Source organism: Cynoglossus semilaevis, chromosome 15 (assembly GCF_000523025.1).
Source record: "Cynoglossus semilaevis isolate Cse_v1.0 chromosome 15, Cse_v1.0, whole genome shotgun sequence".
Lineage (NCBI taxonomy): Eukaryota > Metazoa > Chordata > Actinopteri > Pleuronectiformes > Cynoglossidae > Cynoglossus > Cynoglossus semilaevis.
The window spans coordinates 9,374,702-9,399,190 of record NC_024321.1 but is presented as its reverse complement, the minus strand read 5'-3'; the positions used below and the strand labels follow the sequence as shown (position 1 = coordinate 9,399,190).

General features: G+C 40.7%; 1 protein-coding gene and 1 long non-coding RNA gene across 6 annotated transcripts in view; both read left to right on the top strand.

Moving 5' to 3' along the window:
* The window catches only part of LOC103390873 (protocadherin alpha-10-like), a 77,478-nt gene that overhangs the window by 2,729 nt on the left and 50,260 nt on the right, over positions 1-24,489 (top strand). The window contains exon 1 of one of the 5 annotated variants that reach the window (XM_025063456.1): positions 1,077-3,708. The exons of 1 other annotated variant lie outside the window; for it this stretch is intronic. In XM_025063456.1, the coding sequence (XP_024919224.1) occupies positions 1,351-3,708 (2,358 nt within the window). In that variant the 5' untranslated portion in view covers positions 1,077-1,350. Of the gene's footprint in view, positions 1-1,076; positions 3,709-12,925; positions 18,390-19,173; positions 21,735-21,781 lie in introns of those variants that run through there. 3 more of the 5 variants (XM_025063451.1, XM_025063449.1, XM_025063455.1) reach the window with 3 other exon arrangements.
* On the top strand, positions 5,728-8,666 carry LOC107989591 (uncharacterized). The gene is made up of 2 exons (XR_001761154.2): positions 5,728-7,731; positions 7,801-8,666. It is a non-coding gene; the product is annotated as an uncharacterized LOC107989591 (long non-coding RNA).

Below are 24,489 nucleotides of genomic sequence, written 5' to 3'. Positions count from 1 at the left end.
TAAAATTTGTTTTTAATTCAATCATAATGCTTAGTAACATTGTTTTATATGTTTTCATTTCTGCTGTTTTTAAAACAGACCACATCATAAACTTCACACTTAATAATAGTTTCTAATGTATCCCTGTTAACAGATATTCTACTGGAATATCAACACACCTACAAAGTGTCTTTACGATTCCCCAAAGTGTGTTTGGCTTTTAATCTAGCACTCAGTGTTTTGTTTCATAAAATGTAATGTGTGGATATTACAGTTGATGGCATTTGGTGGAACGACAACTAATCTCAGACCATCAGGGTGTTATTAGAATTAGGTGATATTGTAAGAATTATAGTAAGGGGTTCGTTTTTTTTAAAGAATGGATTCATGTAATATTTGCAGTCAAACAGTGTGTGCAGTGTGCAGTAAAAACCCGTAGGAAATCATCAGTGGCTGAAGATGTGTGTCAGTGATATTTGTCAGAATGGTTGCTGCAGAGAAAATGGAGAAGGATAAAGTATAATGTGGTTTAACGGTGATGCTGGGAAGGAATGATTGACATGTTGGGCAACACGGTAGAGATTGACTTGTCTAGTGCATCATTCAGTGAGATTAAAGAGTATATATGTATGTACTGATGAGGACATAAACAGTTTTGCATCCAAGTTTGTTACTTATCGCTCACGGGGTAAGCGCTGTCCATGGTGCTGAAAAGTGACAAAACATGATATTCCTTCACGTCCATGGTGCTGAAAAGTGACAAAACAACATGATTTTCCTTCATTTGTTCAAGCTTACTTTTAGCATGGCGTATGTCATCATTTTAACAACAGCAGTCCAATTACTATTACTGCCTGTTGTTGGCAGATATTAAAGTTATTATTCATATTTGTAAATAGTATTATATGCATGATTTACACATATTCAGTATTGAAATATTAATAACTCTTAACAATCGTTATATCATTTTTTTAATGTCATTGTGTTGTTGTTAACAATAATGACAATAATATAATGATAATAATTAGAAGGAAAATTTTACATGTGAAACGTTATTACATATTTTATTCCCCGTGTAAGTGCCAGAAAGACACAAAAACTTAAATCGGTTGTTTTTTAATTTTGTGTAAGGTTGCGACTGAGCCCTTGGTGTCACTACATAGGCAGTAATCTGCTGTATTTCGTAACATAAAAACCCCTCCCCTTATTGTTGCTTAGGTTTTGTCGGTACAGGCAGCGGAATATCTGCGGGTGCCATTCTGGATATTTAACTCCTTTTCTTACATGTGATACCTGATGGCGGATTTTTGTTCCATATTCTAGTAATTCTCAGCATTTGGTGGACTCGTATGTTTTTTCCCTTTTATAAATATGGCAGAAAATGGAGGTTGTGGACAATGGAGGATGGGACTGGTCGCTCTCCTTGTAGCAACGTCCATGCTCTGGGATGTTGGCATTGCACAGACAAGGTACTCCGTTTTCGAGGAGGTGAAAGAAGGAACTCGTGTTGGAAATATAGCGAAAGACTTAGGTCTGGATCTCGGTACTTTGAAAACCAGGGGGTTCCGGATTGTATCTGGGTCGAACGAGCCAATGTTTCAGGTTAATCAGAACGATGGCAACATGTACGTGAATAAGATAATCGACCGGGACGAAGTGTGTGAGCGCAGTAGTGCGTGTTTGATAAACCTGAAAGCCGTGCTTGAAGACCCACTAGAAATTTACTATGTTTCTGTGGAGATTCAAGACGTGAACGATCACAGTCCCACCTTTCCGGTGAATGAATCACGTCTGGAGATATTTGAGTCAGCGCTCCCGGGTGAACGCTTCCAGCTTCAAGCTGCGCAAGACCCAGACAGCGGAGTTTATTCTGTACAGCAGTATAAACTTAATCAGAATGATCATTTCCGTTTGGAGATAAAAGACCGCGGTACTGACGGTAAAATACCTATTTTGTACTTACAAAAATCCTTGGACAAAGAAACACAGAGACACCATAAACTAACACTCTCCGCCATAGACGGAGGGAAGCCGCCCCGCACAGGAACAACAGAACTGTGGGTGGAGGTTTTAGATGTTAATGACAATCTGCCTGTCTTTACAAAAGACACGTATACTGCCACGCTACCTGAAAACTCAGCCGTTGGTACGACTGTCATTCAGGTGAACGCTACTGATTTGGACGACGGGCTGAACGGCGAAGTCATTTACTCGTTTGGGAGAAATGTTGATGACAACGTGCGTAAACTTTTTGATATAGACGAAAGAAACGGGATAATAACCGTGAAGGGGATGGTGGACTATGAAGAAAGTCACAGATATGAAGTCGACATACAAGCCTCTGATAAGGGCACTGTCCCTTTAAGAGCAGACAAAAGCGTGATTATAAATGTAATTGACCTAAACGACAACATTCCTGAAATCGAGGTGACGTCATTTTCAAGCGCAATCCCAGAGGATTCCAAACCTGGCACGACAGTGGCACTGATTGGTGTCAGTGACTTGGACTCAGGTTTGAATGGAAAGGTCGTTTGTTTTATTCGTGAGACTGTTCCTTTTACTCTACAACCATCATTGCAGGACAATATGTACTCTCTTGTCACGAAATTGTCTCTGGACAGAGAGCAACAGACTCACTATGAAATCACAGTAGCTGCCAAAGATGGAGGTGGACCACCCTTATCATCACAAAAGACAATACGTGTTGTAGTTTCTGATGTAAATGACAACAAGCCAGAGTTTGTCCTGAGCCCCTATCACTTCTACGTCATGGAGAACAATGTCCGAGGAGCATCACTGTTTTCAGTCACGGCCTCTGATTGTGATGAAAATGACAATGCACTGATTTCTTATCATATTATGAGAGATGGTGGGGAAGATAAAAAGATGACTTCATTTCTAAACATCAACTCTGATAATGGAGACATATTGGCATTAAAAAGTTTTGATTTTGAAACACTCAAAACTTTCCAGTTCCACGTGGTGGCGTCAGATTCAGGAAGTCCGTCACTGAGCAGCAACGTCACAGTGAACGTGTTCATTCTGGATCAGAACGACAATCCTCCAGTCATTCTGTATCCACTCAGCTCTAATGGTTCTGCTGAAGGTGTGGAGGAGATTCCCCGCAATGTGGACGCAGGACACTTGGTGACTAAAGTCAGAGCCTATGATCCTGATATAGGATATAACGGCTGGTTACTGTTTTCACTGCAGGAAGTTTCTGACCACAGTCTGTTTAATTTGGACCGATATACAGGACAGATCAAAACACTTCGTCCATTCACAGAGACAGACGAGGCTGAGCATAAACTGGTCATACTGGTGAAAGACAATGGGAACGTTTCACTGTCAGCAACAGCTACTGTGATTGTCAAAGTTGTGGAGCCCAAAGAAGCTTTTGCAGCTTCTGATGTGAAAAGTTCAACCAAAGCAGATGAGGACAATGATGTGACTTTTTACCTGATGATAACTTTGGCCTCAGTTTCTGCTCTTTTTCTCATCAGTATCATTGTGCTGATTGCAATGCAGTGCTCCAAGTCCACAGACTATACTTCTAAATATCTACCAGAGCCAAACTATGATGGAACATTGTGTCACAGCATCCAGTACAGATCTGGAGACAAACGGTACATGTTAGTTGGACCCAGGATGAGTATTGGATCTACTATAGTCCCAGGAAGTCATGCAAATACTCTGATGCTTCCTGACAAGAGGAGGGCAACTGAGGAGGTAAGAGGAAACTTCTTTTCATCAGGGCAGCTCTTCAGTAGATAATTCACAATATGATGTAGATTAAATTTGTAAGTCAGTGATGCAAATGCCGAGTATACAAATCACTGCAATAAACAAACATCAAATATTTTTTTGAGGAACTTTGATGGACTGCATCTGCAGTGTTACTGCAGTTTGGTAGCAGTACATGTGTATGTATACTTTTGCTTTCCATGTTTTTATATTTATGCTTTTTGTTGTGTGACCAGTGTTGTGATTCCTATGGAGTGGTGCTGGGAGTTCATTGACTAGAGCATTAAGAGATGGAACTGTGTGTGTTTGAGTGTGTGTGTGTGTCCAAGGATGCAGCTGCCATGGTTTGAAACACAGTGTACTAACTGTGACATTTGGCGGTGACACCATGTTTTAAAGAGGGTGTTAATCAGGTACAAATGTGCTTCACGGCGTCTGGCCTGCGTTTCTTGTAGGACAAATGATCAGTGTTGCTAAGAAAAAATTCAAAAGGCACTTGTTTTTCACCAACAAAAAAATCTCTGTCTCGATGCTAGTTTTCAAGGCCGTGTCTTATAGCCCAGTGTGTTTCCCATAGCAACACGCTGTGAGATCCAACCATCAGAGTACACCGGTTTTTCACATGTAGTGTGGAGCTCTGAGCTATCTTAGCAACTGCAGCGGAAGAGGATGAAGCAGGGAGAGAGGCAAAGGAGAGAGAGAGAGAGCAGCAGAACGGGGGAGGGGAAGTGGGAATAATATGGTTCATCTGTATACATCTCATAGTATTAAAGAAAAAATCCTGTAGGTACAGGTTGATTGTGTCGACAAAACCACAGTAAATTAGAGAATCACAACAAAGACACTCAGTCCTGAAGGCAGAAGTATGGGGAACCTTAAATCACAGGTTCTACACTGAGGACTAATTTTCTCATCATGATTAACCTCACCTAAAAAGCCTTTGAAACAAATTAGAACTAAATAGTACGCTGTCACTGATCTCCCCCTTGTCTCACTGCACACTGTGTACAACACAAGACGTTACTGACGGCCAGGAGTCTGATGCCGTGTGGAAGGGAATTGATTCAGGCTGAAACGGCAGCTCAGCTTCTTACTAAAGTACACACTGAACACACAAGCATATCTGTTGTTACTATGTGTGCACACATAAATATTTAACGCGGGCAAGTTTCTGTTCCACCTTAAAAAAGTGGAAACGTTGGACATTTTATATATATATTCAGTGTGGCAATAGTGCTAAGCTGTTCCTGGATAGCAAATCCCTAAAAAATGTGTTGCTTTCTGGGGCCAGTCTAAGCCAGTTGTGTGTGTATATTGCTCTGCTTTTATGAAGAAACATAATTGTAGGGACTGTTTCACTGTGCATATGTGTTTTTTATTTTTTTTATACTAGTTTTGCAAATATCCATTTAACAGGGTCTGTAGAATCATAATAACTGAAGTGTGTGTGTTGTTCATTGCTTTATGTTTCTTGTCTTTGTTGGACTGTTGTGGCTGCCTGGTCAAGCGACCGTCTGCTTCACTGCCTGATCAATGCAGATGTGAGTGTGAGTCCGTGCTGGGAATTATTTGAATTATTCACAGTTCAGTGACCCACATGTTTTGTGAATCAGTGCATATCATCTTGGAAATCAGGACATTTTCCTCATTAATCGTATTCAATGTCGTAAGGATGAAGGATGGAAAAAATATACATACATAATAAAATATTTATAATAATGGAAAACATTTCCCTCACTTTCTCTTTAAAACATTATTATATAACTATATTTTTCAAGAATTTTTTTTTTCGTAAAATGTATTTAGTTTTATGTGTATGGTGCTATATCACAGCACATTTATCACAAGGCACTTTATTTAATGAAGCCCAGGAGCTACAGAGGGGGAAACTTCTAATAATTCAAATGACAACATCAGGTGTCATGACCAGCAGGTTCACTGGCACATTGACAGTAAAATCGTTACCAGAACTAAAAAAAAACCACTGTTCTACAAGCCTTCAAATTAACCATATTTTTTAAATTATTCATTAAAGATAGATTGCTTTATTTTCAGCTGATTTAACTCTATGGTTATGCTGGTGTTTGTTCATTATTACATTAGTATCATATCAGTTTTCCTTTATTTGGCTGTTTGGATATACAGTACAAACAGCTGTAGCTGGCAGTGCAGTAGGTGCCTGGAGACATGTCTCCTCCTGATGATGTATTTTTTTGTTCGACATTACAATAATTCTGTCGAAGACTGCTACTCTACCCTCAGTACTCGGTGTTCCACTCTGCTGCGTTTCAGACAGCTGTGCGCCTTTTCCTCCTCTGTTTTTTTTTTTTTTTTTACAGCTTTCCCGTCTGCCTCCTTCCTTATCCTCCATATTGAAAAGGTTTGCTCACCCCTCCCCCCACACTTGGCCTCCTTTTTTTTCTTTTTCATATTTATCCCCTTCAATTTCTCTTTCTTATACCAACATTTCCCGTCTGTATCACTCCCTCTCTTCTATTCTGTTAACTGTTGCCTTTTTTTAGTCGACTATCTATTATTTACCTACAAAATCTAACACCGTGCTTCCCTGTGCCCTGGGGCTGGGACTGTGGATGTGGATGAGGCATGCGCTGTTCTGTGTCAGTAGGGCACTCTCTCTCTCTCTCTCTCTCTCTCACCCTCTGTCACTGATCTAGCTTTGTCGGAAATGGAAGCACTGATACTGAGGCTAACAACATGATGCTTTTCTATCTGTCTGTCTATCTATCTGTTAGGATATTGGTAAAAATATTATTAATAATAATATTATTAATTATCTTCACTCTTTTTCGACTGCTAGTGTGTAACCCTATCCCACCCCCAAACCCTATTTTCAAACTTTCTTTAATGTTTTTTATTTCATAAATCCTCAGTTGTCTCAGGGATAAATAGACGCCAACAACTCTCCACATCCCCAGTTTCATAACATCCCAGTGGAGGAGTCTGTGAGTTTGTCTGAATGAATTGCACAGATAAAGCCCTCATGCACTGATAACCACTGTGTCACTTTGAATTATTTCTGACTGCGAGGGGTTTATCTCAGGGTGCTGCGTCATGCTGATGTGATCCCTTGATTCATGCGACTGAAATGACTGTGTATTCATTCACCTGTCGTAGTAGAAGTCTTGCAGAAAGTCTCGTGTAATGACGAAGTGACCTGAAGTAACGTAAGCAGCGTCTGTCAGGACGGACGTGTTTTTTCTGAATCAACAGGGATGAGAACAGATGTGGCTCTGAACTGTGTCTGTTTAGCATCAGTGCTCATATAGACACAACATCTGCTTCTGTGTTTAGATCAACTCTGTGTGGACCTGCAGGATTAGACTGACTGAGGGGTCAACACAAGGCTGTGTGTGAGCCGGTCGACCACCATGTTAACAGAGGAAAAAAAAAAAGATCAACTAAGAATGAGAACCCACCAAAGTCACTGTTGAGTATTTGAGGCAAAGTGTTGTGAGTCTTAGATTTTAAAACATAAATCAACTGTAAATCAACAACTTCCTCCGTCTGTTTACCCACAGGATGCAGCCTCAGTAAGAGGATTGACTTCTTACACACACTGCTGTGCTGAGAGGGTGGACAGTGAGACACACACTGACGTACCCTTTGTTTGTCTGGAACTGCATATGGTGTTTGTTTCTGAGCAGGAGTTGATGCAATCAAATGTGTACTGCAGTAGTAAATTGTTTATTTTGTAGTTTTCCTGGTCTCTCTGTAGCTACTGTGTGTACTTTACTTAACTGATGGGTCGTTCACTTCAACTTGTTTATGGTACAGCAAGTGTGTTCTTATTGATCTGGCCATATACAGTCATGTGCAATGCATTTACCATTAGATAAGCTGTAAACTCAGACCTTATATTTAATGATTTAATTCACCTTAACAAAAAAATACAATTCATTAGTTCAGCATCATTTGCACTGGATATTTTTTGTACCTGTATATGCTGAAAGTAATATTTTCCAAGTGTGTACTCCATTCTGACTGTAGGTTTTGTTTTAAAGTAATATTTTCCAAGTGTGTACTCCTGCTGTGCAACAAGTATCATTCTGACTGTAGGTTTTGTTTCTCTATGTAATAAGTTTAAACTGTTATTTTGCTCTTTCTCGAAGGTTTAGTATTAATATTGCAGTTTTACTGTACACAGAGCAAATGTACTTATAGTATTACCTGTGTATGGTATCCTTTTCCCCAGACATAGTCACTTTAGTATAAGCATTTTGTGTTGTAAATGCTAACTCAGAGATTACACGACATCGATGCCATTCAACCATTCAGTCACATTCTCGTATTGTCAGGAGCGACTTGGTGTCCTCGTGCACAGGCAGAGACACCAGTGTTGGAGGCAGGATAGCTATGAAGTGTAATATTAGGTTAGCACTCTCTCACACACTACAGTAATCGTATCAGTAGTGCCGATACACTGGCGGCAAACAAGTCGGCCTCACATTCTCTGTGCTTGAGGAAGTGATGTTTTGAAAAGAGTGAGATTAAGAGTAAAAATAATGACAGACTTGTCAGATGATTTGAAGGGGTTTAGGATGAGAATAGGCAGTATAATAACAAATAAATATAATGGGGGAAATTAACTTCAATTAAAATAAATAAGATTAATAATAATAAGGATTTGATAGGGATGGGAGAATGAAAAAAGGAAATAGGAACAGGAAATAAATGGATAGAAATGAAAATAGGTTTAGGAAAAGAATAAGAATCGGATTAGGATAAAACTTTATCGATGCTATAAAATTGACTGAATAATAAAATAAAAAAACAAAACAAAAACAAAATTAAATCATGGTCAATTTGTATTAATTCATTAATAAACATCAGTATAAACACCTAAGAACCAGTATTCATAATTTATTCTCCTTCATTTTCTACCATCTAAGGTACAGACAAACAATAAAAATAGAAAAAAAAAATTGGCATGTACTGTGAAGATGGCTGTCTTCACACACACCAACCGAGTGACTCATATCGAACTTTCTCCTCCCACTGACTGCCTCACTCCCTCTGCTTCTTCCCCCCTGCCTTTGTTCTCCTTATCACTGCCCTGCTTCTCTACAGCGCTGGATATTTTTCACTCATCTTTCACTCGTCTCTTGTGCTTCGATTGTTTCTCAAAGCCTTCATGAATTATCATACCTTTCCTCTGTCATTCTCTTAGAAATTGTGCTTTTTGTGAGCTCTCACTTGTTTCTCCATGCTGCAGCAAACTTAAAGAAAATGGCTGACTTTGTAAAAGGCTGGCTTCCCTCCCTGTGTTATTCTCATGAACCTCACTTTATTGTATCCTCCCTTTTGTTGTTGTGTTGTCCAACTTGGAATCAGGCATTGTTCAGATATGAGCAACCTGATGCTGCTTTTCTTCTTCTCTCCCTCCTCTAACATGCTACAGTGCTTTGTGTCCTACCACACAATAGCTGTGGGTGAATGTAATGTCACAGCACTTTGATCTGACTCTGCACCTTTGATGATTTCAATGGGAGAAAGATTGGACCAAGACAGTTTTGTCTCTCGATATAACCCCTCATGTGAAAACAAACAGATGATGCCACAGTGGTTTGTGGTGAACTGTCTCTGTATCCTACATCCAGAGAGAAGGATTCACTTCAGGGAAGTAGTTGTTTCACAGCATGTATTTCTTGTCAATTAGTGTTTAATAAAACTGGGTCAGTTCTGCATTTAGACCTATTTTGTTACATTCATATTTATGGTTTGCATATGTGGGTTAGTAAATATTGTACTCACAGTTGTCATAGTTTTCAGGTAAATATAACTTGTTTTAATGCCTGTACATAAAACTGAGTGCATATTAATATAAATATAATAAAAATAACAATAGAAATCATGATAATAGCTAAGTGAAATTATTATTGTTTGTATTTTTTTTAATAATAATAATAGTATTCAATATAATTACTTTGTTCTTCATATTATTCTTCTTATTTATCTTATTATTATTATTAGTGGATGTAGTTGTACTGCTGTGGTGGTTGTTTTTTTTTATAGACACCATATTTTCCGAGTATGGATTCACTGAGGGTGTTTAAATAGTGTCACCACAAATCCTATTAAATCCATTATGAATTGCTGTAGCTGTGATTATAAAAATCCTTTTCTGGGTCATTCATATGAAATGACAACCACAAACACTGTGACCTACTTCAAATGCTTTTCTGTTCGTCTTGTGGTTTACAGACAGGCATGTAGGATCAGGACTGTGGTACAGAAGTTACTTCAAATTTTAATCTGAACATTGGAAATTAGGATACCCTAATCTCAGCATCCCATTACAGATAATTAATGCCAGATGTTCAGGAGTGTGATCTGCATTTGTCCTAAGGCTGTCTTCATATTACCGTCTCTTTATTTTACATCCCCAAACATAAAGCAGTGATGAAACTTACATATCAAACATCATAATTCAACAATTATGATAGAGAAGAAGAGCCAAATGGTTTTTTAACTAACATCTATCCATCACACCATATTTCTATCTTTGGAAAGGTTTACTTGTTGCATCATGTCCCTTCAAGTGTTTTTAATTAGACATTCCTGCAAAAGAGAAGTTTCGCAGTAGTACTACACTGAGTACTCCCAGCTGCCCTGGATTAAGGTTGTGTAATGTGTTGAAGTATAATTCTACTGCTGTGCTTTTCTAATGGGATTAGGTTAAATCATCTCAATGATGCCTTAAAAGTCAGCAGCCTATCAGTGGTGTGCCACTCTTCCTCTCAGTGAGACCCAGTTTGGTAGCAGGACTCCAGTTTTATGCATCAGTCAGCTGTTTGGACCGCTCTCACCGTATTTTCATTGAAGTGTGTCATAAATTTGCACATGTGCTTTTCTGGGACTCAGTATTCTAGTATTTTATAGTTGTTGTTTTTTTCACAGTCAGTGTATGGCTGCTTTCTGCTGCACCATGATACTCCATGTATGGCAATTTTCTTAAAGCTTTTTTTCACCATTTTACACTGACAGTGCTAAAAAGCAAACTACTGTTGTCAAAACACAGTGAAGCCAATCACCTCTGGGATGTGTTTGAAAGTTGATCAGGATTTAAAAAAAAAACACCAAATCTATCGCTTAATCCATCATTGTACAATATGCTTCAGGTGATGTATATGTGAAGTGCTAGTTGTTTGCCTTTCTCAAAAAGCATGTACTAGTAAGAAAAAAAAAAGACCAACCTCATAGGTCTTTTTCTGTATCTGGTTCTCTGTGGGCCAGAAATCTCCTCAATTATTCAGCTTTTCTCTTAAAGAAATGGGCCGCATCCTGCTGCAGAAGCCCTGCACCTGCAGCACATTTCACATGCAGTACAGCCAGCTGCATGACTAATAGGGAAGTATAAATAGACAGTACTCAGTACTACACGGACACATCATGGAACCTTTGCAAGGACAAGTGACAAAATCCACGAGATCTGGTGTGCAGTTGTTGTTCAGAAGTCTTTCACCCAGTGATCTCTTCCATTTTTACTGTTTATTGAAGCATCTCTGTGAAATTATCTCTTTAGATGAGATAGTGCTGGTACTTTATGAAACATTTACGCCTACTTTCCCATCTTTGACATTTCATTTCCGCAAGCATGAGAAGGAGTTTGGCAGACATCATGTGTATCTGCATCAAAGACACGATGTCTGTGAGAGAGAGAGGGAGAGTGTGTGTTAATCTATTATTACACTTCATAGATACTACTGTGCATGAGGAGAAACTGCTCTGAGAACAAAGGCGAGCTGGGAAGTGCTCTCTCTTGTGGCAAATAGAGAGAGAGAGGATTATTATTATTATTTTATTTATTTATTTTTTTGTGCAGTATGCGTCGTGAAGTAAAAAGCTGAAGTAAAAAAAATAGTCCTTTGCATTGAACCACTCGGTGTTGTTGTTGTTGACCAGTATGGTTTCTGAGATTTTGTGTCAGTATTGAACCACAGATACATGGACCAGCCCACATTTTCCACTCTATCTGATTTAAACCAAATGCAGGTCACGTCCTGTTCTCTCGGGAATCTTTTGACTTGTAAAATTGTAAAGACACATTTATTTATTCTTAATCCCAGAGAAAATGTTTGTTGAATGCCGTTTATTTGCGAAGGCTGTTATATTATAAAAGATGGAGAGTGGACTTGAAGCACGTGGTTCATTTCTAAAAGGCTATTTTAATTCTTTTCATCAAAACCCTCAACACGTTAAATACATGAATGTTGATTTGAAGTCATCTTCGTGTGTTGATTATTGAGAAACGAATTAGCACATGCGATGAGAAATGGTGAAGAAGGGTGTGTAGAATTTACATGCAGCGGAGGGGGTGATGAGGGCTGCATCCGCGTCACCATGGATACAGGAGGACAGAGAGTGAATCAATTCTGGGTGCTCCCTGTGAAACCAGAGATCTATCAGACACCGTCTTTGTCGCTAGGCACAGTTTTGAGCCAATCAGAGTGTGTCTTACAATCACACCGAGTTCATCTGACCAATCAGAGTTTGATCTTGGTTTGGCTGTTCGTCGAAGCGAATGGTACACAATGTTTCATTTTTGGGCACTTTTAATAAAACGGTCTGTAAACGTGAACCATAGCAGTGGTTAGAAAAAAAAAACAAAACCTGTTGGAGCAGCTTTTGTGACCGTGCTCTGTTCTGTGTCTATAATTCATGCAGATGCACAGATTGTCTTTGTTGGAGTGCCACACCCTGTATTTAAAACCCCGTCATCTCTTTTCCTTCGCTCACTTTCCCTGTCTTACACACACACACACACACACACACACACATACCGATACAGCTGCTGATGCGGATGATTCATACCCGATCCAACTAATAACCCCCTGTTTACATTGACTTTATGATGTGATTTAAATCTAAAAGAAACCCTGGCTGGAGATGAACTGTTAATTCAAACCACATTTGCACTGTATAAAAACTGTGTTCCTTTTATATACTGACTGTGGGTCAGATTAAATGACACATCCAAGTGTTTCCTGTTTCCCAGGAAGTGCTGGTGACACCTGTGAGTGAATCAGTCCAACTCCTCTCATGGACATCCTGTCTGTTGTTTTACGGCTGAGCTATAATGATGTGACTTTTGGGCGGCATGCCATTATTTCCCAAATCAGTGAACAACATGTAATTGTGCTTCTATCGCCTTGTGACTTTTGGGCGGCATGCCATTATTGTGCTTCTATCGCCCGGACATGTTCATATATATGTCGTGTCTTGCCGTCCTTCATATCCCCTTGCTGGATTTTATATCTCGCTCTGGTTCGTGTTTCCATGGCCCCTGTCCTACTTCTTTCAGATACTAGTGTAGGCAAGGACAAAAAAAGATTAATTCTCTGCATGACTAAGCTCTTCCCACATCTTTCCTTGTGTCCTTCCTCCTACTCTAACACCTTATAGCTTATTAGTGTAGGTACAGAGGACAGGCCATAGTTTTCAGTACATCCATACTGTTGTCATTGTTGTTTATAGCATCAACAGTCAGGTCAGGGCTGGAGAAGGCTTGGAATAAAATTTAAATCGTCATGTCACCATATCATAATCTTATGTGTTTATAATGGTTTGATTTTCACAAAGTCTCGAAAATTATTAATTATTTATCTTTAATTATTTTGTGCTTACATTGTTTCATGACCACAATATTTTTGTTAAACTATTTGTTATGTTGTGATTTTTTATTTATTTTGGAACCTATAGTATTGATGTATAAAGCTGATGTAAAGGACATTTTGTTCTTTTCCTCCGTATACACTGACGTTTAGAACACTGACTATAGCGTAGTTTTCTGTGTAAAAAAATATAACGGTGGTTCAGTACTATGTAGGGTAAAACGGGAAAAATGAGGAATAGGTTGCCACCTTGTGTCCAGATAAATTGTGCTCCACACAAAAAGAGTGCAGTGACGTCAATGCCGCGTCACATGTAGGACGCTGTGCGTTGCAGAAGTGAGGGGGTGACGGTCTCCTGAGGCTTAGCCCACGGAGCTGACAGCGTGTTGCACTTGGTTGATTGGAAAGGTCAGGCTTTCTGTGTCGCTGTGGAGGGAGGGAGGGGGGCAGAGGGGGCAGTAGGCACTAACCCTAATGTATAGTGTGTGTCAAAGTGAATACGCTGCTGCAGTATGATGCATATCACCAGTGTGTGGACAGACGATCTACAGCGATGGACAGCATTTGGAAAAAAAAAAAACGATAGCCAGAAAAGATAAAGATCCAACTGAAGTCGCATCAACTGGAATAATAATAATAGCAATAATAAAAAAAACAGTCTGTGCTCAGTGCGTGCGTGTTGCTATAGATACGAACGAGCTGCGGAGGAGAGGAGAGCTGTAGCAGAAGGTCTGGCCTATAGGAGGGCGTTCAGAGAACACCCTTCCCCCATCTCACTCACACACGGACACTATAGTACACACCCTTACAGTACGTACTCTCACATACGGGCCTACACACACACACAGACACACACAGACACACACACTCCTGATGACTAAAATTAAGAAAACAATAAAAACATAAGTATATCCTGGGTTTTATAATGTATTTAATAATGCATTGAATTGTCCTGAATCAGCTGCCATTTATGACCCCCCCCCCCCCACCGCCTCACCTCCTCCTCTCTCACTCACTGCTGTTGTTGCACCATTTCTCCTTCAACGTCATCACGTGATACGTGAACCACAGACATAATGAGTGTGCGAGCACATTTGCTCACTTCGTTAATTATTCAAAGCCCACAGTCAGCTAATATTGTTTATTTTGATTAACCATCCGTTTATAGATGATCAATTATTCAGTTCAAAAAAACAATTCTTGTTTCCTCAGGACATGGAGTTTTACCAGTGCGTAGTAAATGTCTGTAAATTACAATCTGGATTATTGCTCACATTAGGGTTGTGTTGATGAATATTACTTCATCAATAGTACCAGCACAATTGGACTTGTGTACTTTTACCAATTATTATCTCCAGTTTCTCCACTGGTGTCGATAGACCTTTAAACAGAGAGTTGCTCTTCTCTGCACCTTCTCTCCTGAACATTTTAGTTTCATCGAATGGTAGCATTTTCTATTGTCTTGGTACCAAATGATGAGATTTGCACAGCACATTGCCAAAATAACTCTTTAAAAAACAAAAAAAAACCCCTTGACTCCTCTCCCAGGCTGTGCAGAGTGTCATCATCCTAATGTCTCACTGATTCTCTGAGAAGCATAATCCAGGATAACGGTCTGAAAGTCACGCCACCAAAGGCACTGACCTACAAATGATGAATCAAATATGATTATGGGTCATATTGGTCTGATGAATCAGGTGTGATAAATCATGTAGGACTAATAGTTTTTATTGTAGTTGCCAATTAGCAGGGAATTCTTTAGGAAAGGGGTGGGGGCTATTGTTGATACAGTTTAGAGTTGATAAAATAACTTCAGCACCTCCTGTGTTGGTTAATAATGTTTCAAACCAAAATGAGTTTTCCACAGGATGGAAATATAGGACATGGGTTTCTGAATCCACAGATTAATCCTGGGATTATAAATGAGGCAATGGGCCTGAGTGTATTACACTAGACATATAGGAAAATTGATAAACTGTGCTGAAATGAACTATGGCAGACAGGGAGCCATGTGATGTGTTCTTCATGCAGGCATAAAATAGTGTATGACTGATAAATTATTTGGCCCCGAAATTGATATAGACAAAGTCAGAGACTATGTTGATTTGAATTTGGAACAATTCTAGTTTTTTAATAGAATCTGGCTTCACTGAAGTATCGCTTGACTTGTCACCACCTGTGAATGTATGTGACCATCCTATAGTGTTAAAAGTCAGAAATTATCTGAGAGTGATGGACTTTCGACAGGGAGAGAACAGAGGATAAATATTGAGAATAAAAGAGGACGCAAGTGGATACGAGGAGAATAATATAGGGAAAATCAAGAAAGAGACATTGGAAGAGCGAGGGGCAAAAGAAAAGAAAGGGAGAAGAGTTTTTTAGGCAGCAACATGAATACGTGTGCATGTGACCCTTTTCACCACTTGGCGTCACTGTTGATCCATCAGAGACAGCTCTACACTCTGAAACAACAACTGGACAAGTCCCTCCCGTTTTGAGGCGCGAGGGGCGCTTCCTCGGTCTTTGTTGTAAAGAGATGGGAGGGTGGAACAATCACATCATGTCCAAGTATACAAACCCTCACCTCGGCTGATTTTTCCCCCCTGCTGGCTTCAATTTTGTGCGTTCATTTTCACCTGGAAAAAGAAAAAAATGTCTTCCATTTGTAGGAGGAAATATCTGGGAATATGTCTCTGGTTTTTGCTTTTGAATTTTTATTGGGAAACTGTGTGTGGGCAGCTGTCGTATTCCGTGTCGGAGGAGTTAAAACCTGGAAGCTCTGTTGGAAATATTGCTAAAGACTTGAACCTTAATCCACAGGACTTGGAATACCGTAAGTTTCAGATCGTTACTGGATCCAAAAGGAAATTCTTCGAGGTAAACCTTAAGACTGGTGTCCTTTATGTCAGTGAGAGAATAGACAGGGAGGAGCTGTGTGCGGAGGAGCTCAAGTGTACACTCAGTGTAGAGGCTGTCATTAATAACCCGTTGAAGCTGTATCGTATTGACGTGGATATTTTAGATGTTAATGACAATGCCCCTTTGTTTACCACCGATCTGCAGCATTTGCATATTGCAGAGAGCACTTTGCCAGGAGTGAAATTCGCGTTATCTGAAGCAACGGATGCAGATGTGGGGAAAAACGCAGTCAGCACGTACAAGCTGAGCCAAAATGAGCATTTCTCGTTGGCAGTGCACAAATCAGGTGACGGTGTGTCTGCAGAGTTGGTGCTGCAAAAAGCCGTGGACCGAGAGAAGCAGCCTGTGGTCACGATGACACTGACGGCTGTAGACGGGGGGAGTCCTCCGAAATCTGGTACCTCAAAGATAATAATTCACGTTTTAGACAATAACGATAACCTCCCGATATTCAGCGAAGCTCTGTATAAAACCAAGCTATTAGAAAACAGCCCCATAGGCACGACGGTGATCTCAGTGAATGCCACGGATGCAGACGAAGGCCTGAACGGCGAAATTGTTTACTCGCTTAGAAGCAAAGATCAGGACCGTGTCCTTGATATATTTGAAATTGAAAGTCAAACCGGTGTCATTCATGTAAAAGACAACGTAGACTTCGAGGAAAGAAAGGCGTTCGAGATACGCGTGGAGGCCACCGACAAAGGACAGCCTCCAATGTCGGCTCATTGTAAAGTGCTGGTCGAAGTGGTGGACCTGAACGACAACGCGCCTGAAATCACAGTCACGTCGCTGTTAAACACTGTAAAAGAGGATACTAGTGTGGGTACAGCTGTCGCGCTCGTGTCAGTCGTGGATAAGGACGGCGGAAAAAACGGCGAGGTGAACGTCCACATTGAAAACGCGGCGCCGTTCAAGCTCGACACCAACTATAAAAATTATTACTCCTTAATAGTTGACGGGCCGCTGGATAGAGAGGCGGTTTCTATATACAACGTCACCATAGCTGCGAGAGACAAAGGAGAGCCAGCACTCTCCATCACCAGTGTGGTTTCCATCCGCGTATCGGATGTTAACGACAACGCACCGAAGTTTCCCGAGTCTTTCATTAATGTGTATGTGAATGAAAACAGTCCAGTGGGGAAGATGATGAAGTCGGTGACTGCCACTGATGCTGATATTGACCAGAACAGTCAGCTAACATATTCAATTTTGCCAAACAAAGATGACTTAATGCACCTGTCAACAATGGTAAACATCAACTCAGAGACGGGAGATGTAACCAGTCTGCAGGCGTTCAACTATGAGGAGTTAAAAACGTTTCAGTTTAAGGTCCAGGCCACAGACTCCGGTGTTCCTCCGCTCAGCAGCAACGTGACCGTAAATGTTTTTATTTTAGATCAAAACGACAACAAACCAGTGATTCTTGCGCCATATTCTGAGCACGGGTCAATTTACAGTGAGACCGTCCCTTATAATGTTGAAGCAGGACACATAGTGGCTAAAATCAGGGCTGTAGACGCAGACTCTGGATACAACGCACTTCTTTCTTATCACCTCACTGAGACCAAAGGAAACAACCTGTTTCGGATCGGAACCAGCACTGGAGAAATTAAGACTAAGAGGAGAATGAGTGACAATGACCTGAAAACCCATCCATTGGTTATAATGGTCTCTGACAGTGGAGAACCTTCTCTGACAGCTACTGTGTCTGTAGAGGTGGTGGTGGTTGAAAGCTCAGCTGACATCCAGACTCAGTTCAGACACGTGCCCATTAAGAAGGATAACTTCTCTGATCTAAACCTATATCTGCTAATTGCCATCGTGTCAGTGTCGGCCATCTTTCTACTGAGCCTCATTGTTTTGATCGTGTTTAAATGCCACCGGAAAGACAACACTTTCAACGGATACGGTGCTCCTATGATCACCACGCATCCCGACGGCAGCTGGTCTTACTCTAAAGCCACTCAGCAGTATGACGTGTGTTTCAGCTCAGACACGTTAAAGAGTGACGTAGTGGTTTTCCCTCCATTGTATCCGCAACTAGATGCGGAACTCATCAGTATAAACGGAGGAGAAACGTTTTCCGGGACTCAGACTTTGCCAAACAAAGAGAAGGTAAGAAATACTATATTAAGTCTCAACATCTTAGCTTAGCTTAGCTTTGTTTCTGAAAAGAAAAGAATAAAACACGACACTCTAAGTATATTTAACAATGAAATGCACGTGTATTGTGTTTAAGTTTGCAAAAATCTTTGTTAGTTTCCTGGTGCATCATAGTTGTTCTGATCCTCAGTTTTTGGATGCGTAGATTCGGTCGAAGGCGATGGCGCTGTCTATGGTGCTGAACATCAGTTTTTGAGGAGTGCTACTTTTACCTATTTGATATCTGGTTTCCCCTTCTTTAAATGGCAGTTTATGTTCATATGCAAATATTTAGTGCAAATAATTTAAGCTTTACCACGGATGGAGTTAAGTTTCATTGCCAAAGTACGACCTGTTGCTTAAGCAGTTTTGCTTTCAGTATATCCAGAGAAACAATTCCTTACAGCCATTCATAATTTGATTATAGAATCATATAATAATTTGTTAAAATAAATAGGTTGTTTGTGGCAATGGATTCAGCTTTGCAGTTGTACAGAGCAGTGTGTGGTAAATAGAGTGACATTTAAAAAATAACTCGATTAACATAAACTGAGCCGTCTCTTTTGCCTCATAGTATTTTAATTTAACTGCTAGAGCATATAAATGTTTCAGGAAGTAATGTTTTTCAGAGTTCTTCTGTATTAACAAAACCTAAATCACTACATTTTAATATTTGCTTTTCCTTTTCTTACTCAAATCTGACCGTGAGCTGTAGTTTATTGTTTTTACCACACGAGGGCAGTGTAGACCATGACATTTAATCTTCAGATTTCATGGGCACAAGACTCCTCCCAAACTAGGGATTATCATGATGTTTCGCTGGGCTTTGGGACAAAGAGATGCAGGGCGTGAGAGAAACGGACGATCCGTCGTATCCATTTGCCTTTTTAGGAATATTGGACTAACATTTATGGATTTTCCATGTTGGATATAATTATGGATCTCTCAAGCAGAAGCTCCCTTCCTCAGATTCACCTTGTGATCGGGCTGCTGACTTACTGCTTTGGAGCGGTGTGTGCGCAGCTCTCATATTCCATTTTGGAGGAGGTAAACCCGGGCACTTCTGTAGGTAATATCGCAAAAGACCTGAACCTGAATGTCCTGGAGTTAGAGACGCGTAGGTTTCAAATAGTAGATGGATCAAAAAGAAAGTATTTTGACGTGAATCTAAAAACAGGTTTTCTTTTTGTAAACGAAAGGATAGACCGAGAGGAGCTGTGTGTGAAGACGGCGAAATGCACCATCAATGTAGAGGCCGTGATTAACAACCCGCTGAGGCTGTACCGTTTAGCTATAAATGTTGTCGATATAAATGATAATGCACCACATTTTTCAGAAGACTCGCAGTCGCTCAATATTGCTGAAAGTACTTTACCTGGACTCAAATTCGGTTTAATCGAAGCACTAGATGTGGATGTTGGCAAGAATGACGTGAGTACATACAAGCTCAGCACCAATGAATATTTCACCCTGGAAATACACAAAGGAGTGGACAGTGTGTCCGCCGAGCTGGTCCTGCAAAAAGCTTTAGACCGCGAGCGCGATGCTGTTATAAAACTCACACTCACAGCAGTAGACGGTGGTAATCCACCAAAGTCTGGGACTTCACAGATGATCATAACCGTTTTGGACATCAATGACAACAATCCTATTTTCAGCCAATCTTTATACAAAGTTCAAATTCCTGAGAACCTGCCACGTGGGTCTAAAGTGATCACCCTGAACGCGACAGACGCAGACGAGGGTCTAAACGGTGCAGTCGAATACGCTCTGAGGAGAAAGGGTCAAGATCGTGTGTTAGATCTGTTTCAAATAGACAGCATCACAGGCGCGATTATGGTGAGAGGTGAAATAGACTACGAGGAAAATCCAGCGTTTGAAATACACGCACAGGCCAGTGATAAAGGGCAACCTCCAATGTCAGCACATTGCAAAGTGTTGGTGGAAGTGTTGGATCAGAACGATAATGCCCCAGAGATCAGCGTGACGTCACTATTAAACACTGTGAAGGAAGACGCTGAAGTAGGTACTGCTGTGGCCTTGGTATCAGTCCTGGATAAAGACGCAGGGAAAAATGGTGCTGTGAAAGTTGTGATTTCAAATAATGTTCCGTTTAAACTGGACACAAATTACAAGAATTATTATTCTTTGACAATTAATGGTCCGATTGACAGAGAAATGATGGCTCAATACAATGTAACTATTATGGCGACGGATGAAGGAACTCCTCCTCTCTCCAGCACCGCTGTAGTTACTGTCCAGGTTTCTGATGTCAACGATAATGCACCGATATTCTCTGAGCCTCTGATTAATGTTTATGTCAAAGAAAACAGTCCAGTTGGAGCCGTTATAAAGACTGTGACTGCAGCTGATGCAGACATCAGTCAAAATGCTCACGTTAGATATTCATTTTTACAAAGTAGCACAGACACGTTGCCTTTATCTGCCATGGTTAATATCAACTCTGAGACTGGAGATATAACCTGTTTACAGTCGTTCAACTACGAGGAGCTGAAAACGTTTCAGTTCAAAGTCCAGGCCACAGACTCTGGTGTTCCTCCTCTGAGCAGCAACGTCACTGTTAACGTTTTTATTTTAGATGAGAATGACAACAGACCCGTGATTCTGACGCCATATTCTGAACACGGCTCAGTTCACAGTGAGACCGTCCCTTACAGTGTTGAAGCAGGACACATAGTGGCTAAAATCAGGGCTGTAGACGCAGACTCTGGATACAACGCACTTCTTTCTTATCACCTCTCTGAGACCAAAGGAAACAACCTGTTTCGGATCGGAACCAGCACTGGAGAAATCAAGACTAAGAGGAGAATGAGTGACAATGACCTGAAAACTCACCCTATAATAGTGCTGGTTTCTGACAGTGGAGAACCTTCTCTGACAGCTACTGTGTCTATAGAGGTGGTGGTGGTTGAAAGTTCTGCTGACATCCAGACTCAGGTCAGACACGTGACCATACAGGACGAGAACTTCTCTGATCTAAACCTGTATCTGTTGATCGCCATCGTGTCAGTGTCGACTATCTTTCTGCTGAGCCTCATCGGTTTCATCGCTTTTAAATGCCACAGGACTGATAACACATTCAACGGCTATGGCGCCCCCATGATCACCACACACCCTGATGGCAGCTGGTCTTACTCTAAAGCTACACAACAGTATGACGTCTGTTTCAGCTCGGATACGTTAAAGAGTGACGTAGTGGTTTTCCCAGCTCCGTTTCCGCCCGCAGATGCGGAACTGATCAGCATCAACGGAGGAGACACGTTTCCTCGGGCTCAGACGTTACTCAGTACAGGAAAGGTTGGTCAAAAACAATAACTTCATTCATGTTCAATAACTCAAATGTCCCCGTGAAAACATATCTGTACTTTATTTTCAACAAGACTTGATAGTTTGAGGATTCTGTGTATATATGTGTACTTAGTAGTTACAGTATACTTGTGTTTATGGACTCTATATAACGACAACAGTGAAGTTGACAAACAAACAGTGGAGACTCTAACCACGTAAATCCAAGTGTGCATCGCTGTCCTTGGTGCTGAAATTCGTATCGCAACGCTGTAAAAGGCTCAAATTGCAACCCCTCTGTAGTGATTGATTTAAAACCATTGTTTCCAGTCCCATCAAACTTTTCAAACATTTTCTGATTTTTTTTCTACCATAAATATATGACTTGTAATACCTTTTAAATTAAATATTCATAATTACCATCACGATTAAGTCGTAGATTTGTTTTTAGGAGATTAAATATTTGTAACACTCGAAAGGTTGCTACAAAGTCATTTGGTGGGTGTTGGTTTCTGGTGATCTATGTCCTGTCGGTTTTTGGTTTAATGCTGTATGAGTAGGAATTGTTGGGGGCGTGCAGTTATTTCAAATGACCACACGGGGTCACTACAGACCATCACATTGTGATGTTCTTCTTTGTTACTCGAGGTTCCTCCCTGATTCAGTAAAGATGATGTTTCTCTGGGCGTTGTTACACAAAGACGCAGCACGAGAGTAAAAGGCATCGTTTCTATCGTTTCTCATGTGGTGAGGTTTCAAATTCGGGGATTTAACTTCTTTGGAGGATTTTTTCCGTGGATTTTGTAGACTGGAGCTCGATGCAATCTTCTCACATTGGATAAAATATGTCGAGCCGAAGGCGATGTGGACGCTTCGAGGTTTTTCTTGTCGCTATTCTCCTGGATTGTTACTGGAGAGCGGTGTCCGGACAGCTCTCTTACTCTGTATTAGAGGAGGTAAATGCGGGGACCACAGTAGGAAATCTTGCTAAAGATTTAAATATTATTGTTTATGATTTAGAGGCGCGTAGGTTTCAGATCGTTAGTGGCTCCAATACAAGGTATTTCGATGTAAATTTGAAAACAGGAGCTCTTTTTGTAAATGAGAGAATCGACCGAGAGGAGCTTTGTGCAAAGGCCTCCGTGTGCACCGTGAACGTCGAGGCCGTGATCAACAATCCCCTGAAGCTGTACCGTTTAGAGATAAACATAGTCGACATAAATGACAATGCGCCACATTTCTCAGAGAATTTGCAGACACTCAACATTGCTGAAAGTGCAGTGACGGGAGGAAGATTTGGATTCATCGGTGCGTCAGACAGAGATGTCGGTAAAAACGGTTTAAGTACATACAAGTTGAGTCCAACTCCTTATTTTACGTTAGAGAATCATAAAGAAGGAGACACCGTTTCTGCCAAGCTCGTGCTTCAGAAAGCCTTAGATCGAGAAACACAGCCTATAATAAAACTTACAGTCACAGCAGTTGATGGAGGAAATCCACCAAAGTCGGGAACTTCACAAATAATCATCAATGTTTTAGACAACAACGACAATGCCCCGGTTTTTAGCAGCTCGTTATACAAAGAACGAATTACAGAAAATTTACCAGTTGGTAAAACAGTTATCATTTTAAATGCTTCAGACGCTGATGACGGTTTAAATGGCGAGGTAGAATACACGTTTAGAAGCAAAGGTCAAGAACAGGTTTTAGATTTATTTCAAATAGATTCCGAATCCGGGGCAATTTTAGTAAAAGGTAAAATAGACTACGAACAAAACCCGGCATTTGAGATTCACGTACAGGCCAGTGATAAGGGACAACCTCCGATGTCTGCTGACTGTAAAGTGCTCATAGAAGTGGTGGACCTGAACGATAATGCCCCAGAGATTAGTGTGACGTCACTATTAAACACAGTGAAGGAGGACGCTGATATAGGTACAGCTATTGCCCTCGTGTCGGTTCGGGATAAAGACAGTGGAAAAAATGGTGCTGTGAAAGTTGTGATTTCAAATAATGTTCCGTTTAAACTGGACACAAATTACAAGAATTATTATTCTTTGACAATTAATGGTCCGATTGACAGAGAAATGATGGCTCAATACAATGTAACTATTATGGCGACGGATGAAGGAACTCCTCCTCTCTCCAGCACCGCTGTAGTTACTGTCCAGGTTTCTGATGTCAACGATAATGCACCGATATTCTCTGAGCCTCTGATTAATGTTTATGTCAAAGAAAACAGTCCAGTTGGAGCCGTTATAAAGACTGTGACTGCAGCTGATGCAGACATCAGTCAAAATGCTCACGTTAGATATTCATTTTTACAAAGTAGCACAGACACGTTGCCTTTATCTGCCATGGTTAATATCAACTCTGAGACTGGAGATATAACCTGTTTACAGTCGTTCAACTACGAGGAGCTGAAAACGTTTCAGTTCAAAGTCCAGGCCACAGACTCTGGTGTTCCTCCTCTGAGCAGCAACGTCACTGTTAACGTTTTTATTTTAGATGAGAATGACAACAGACCCGTGATTCTGACGCCATATTCTGAACACGGCTCAGTTCACAGTGAGACCGTCCCTTACAGTGTTGAAGCAGGACACATAGTGGCCAAAATCAGGGCTGTAGACGCAGACTCTGGATACAACGCACTTCTTTCTTATCACCTCACTGAGACCAAAGGAAACAACCTGTTTCGGATCGGAACCAGCACTGGAGAAATCAAGACTAAGAGGAGAATGAGTGACAATGACCTGAAAACTCACCC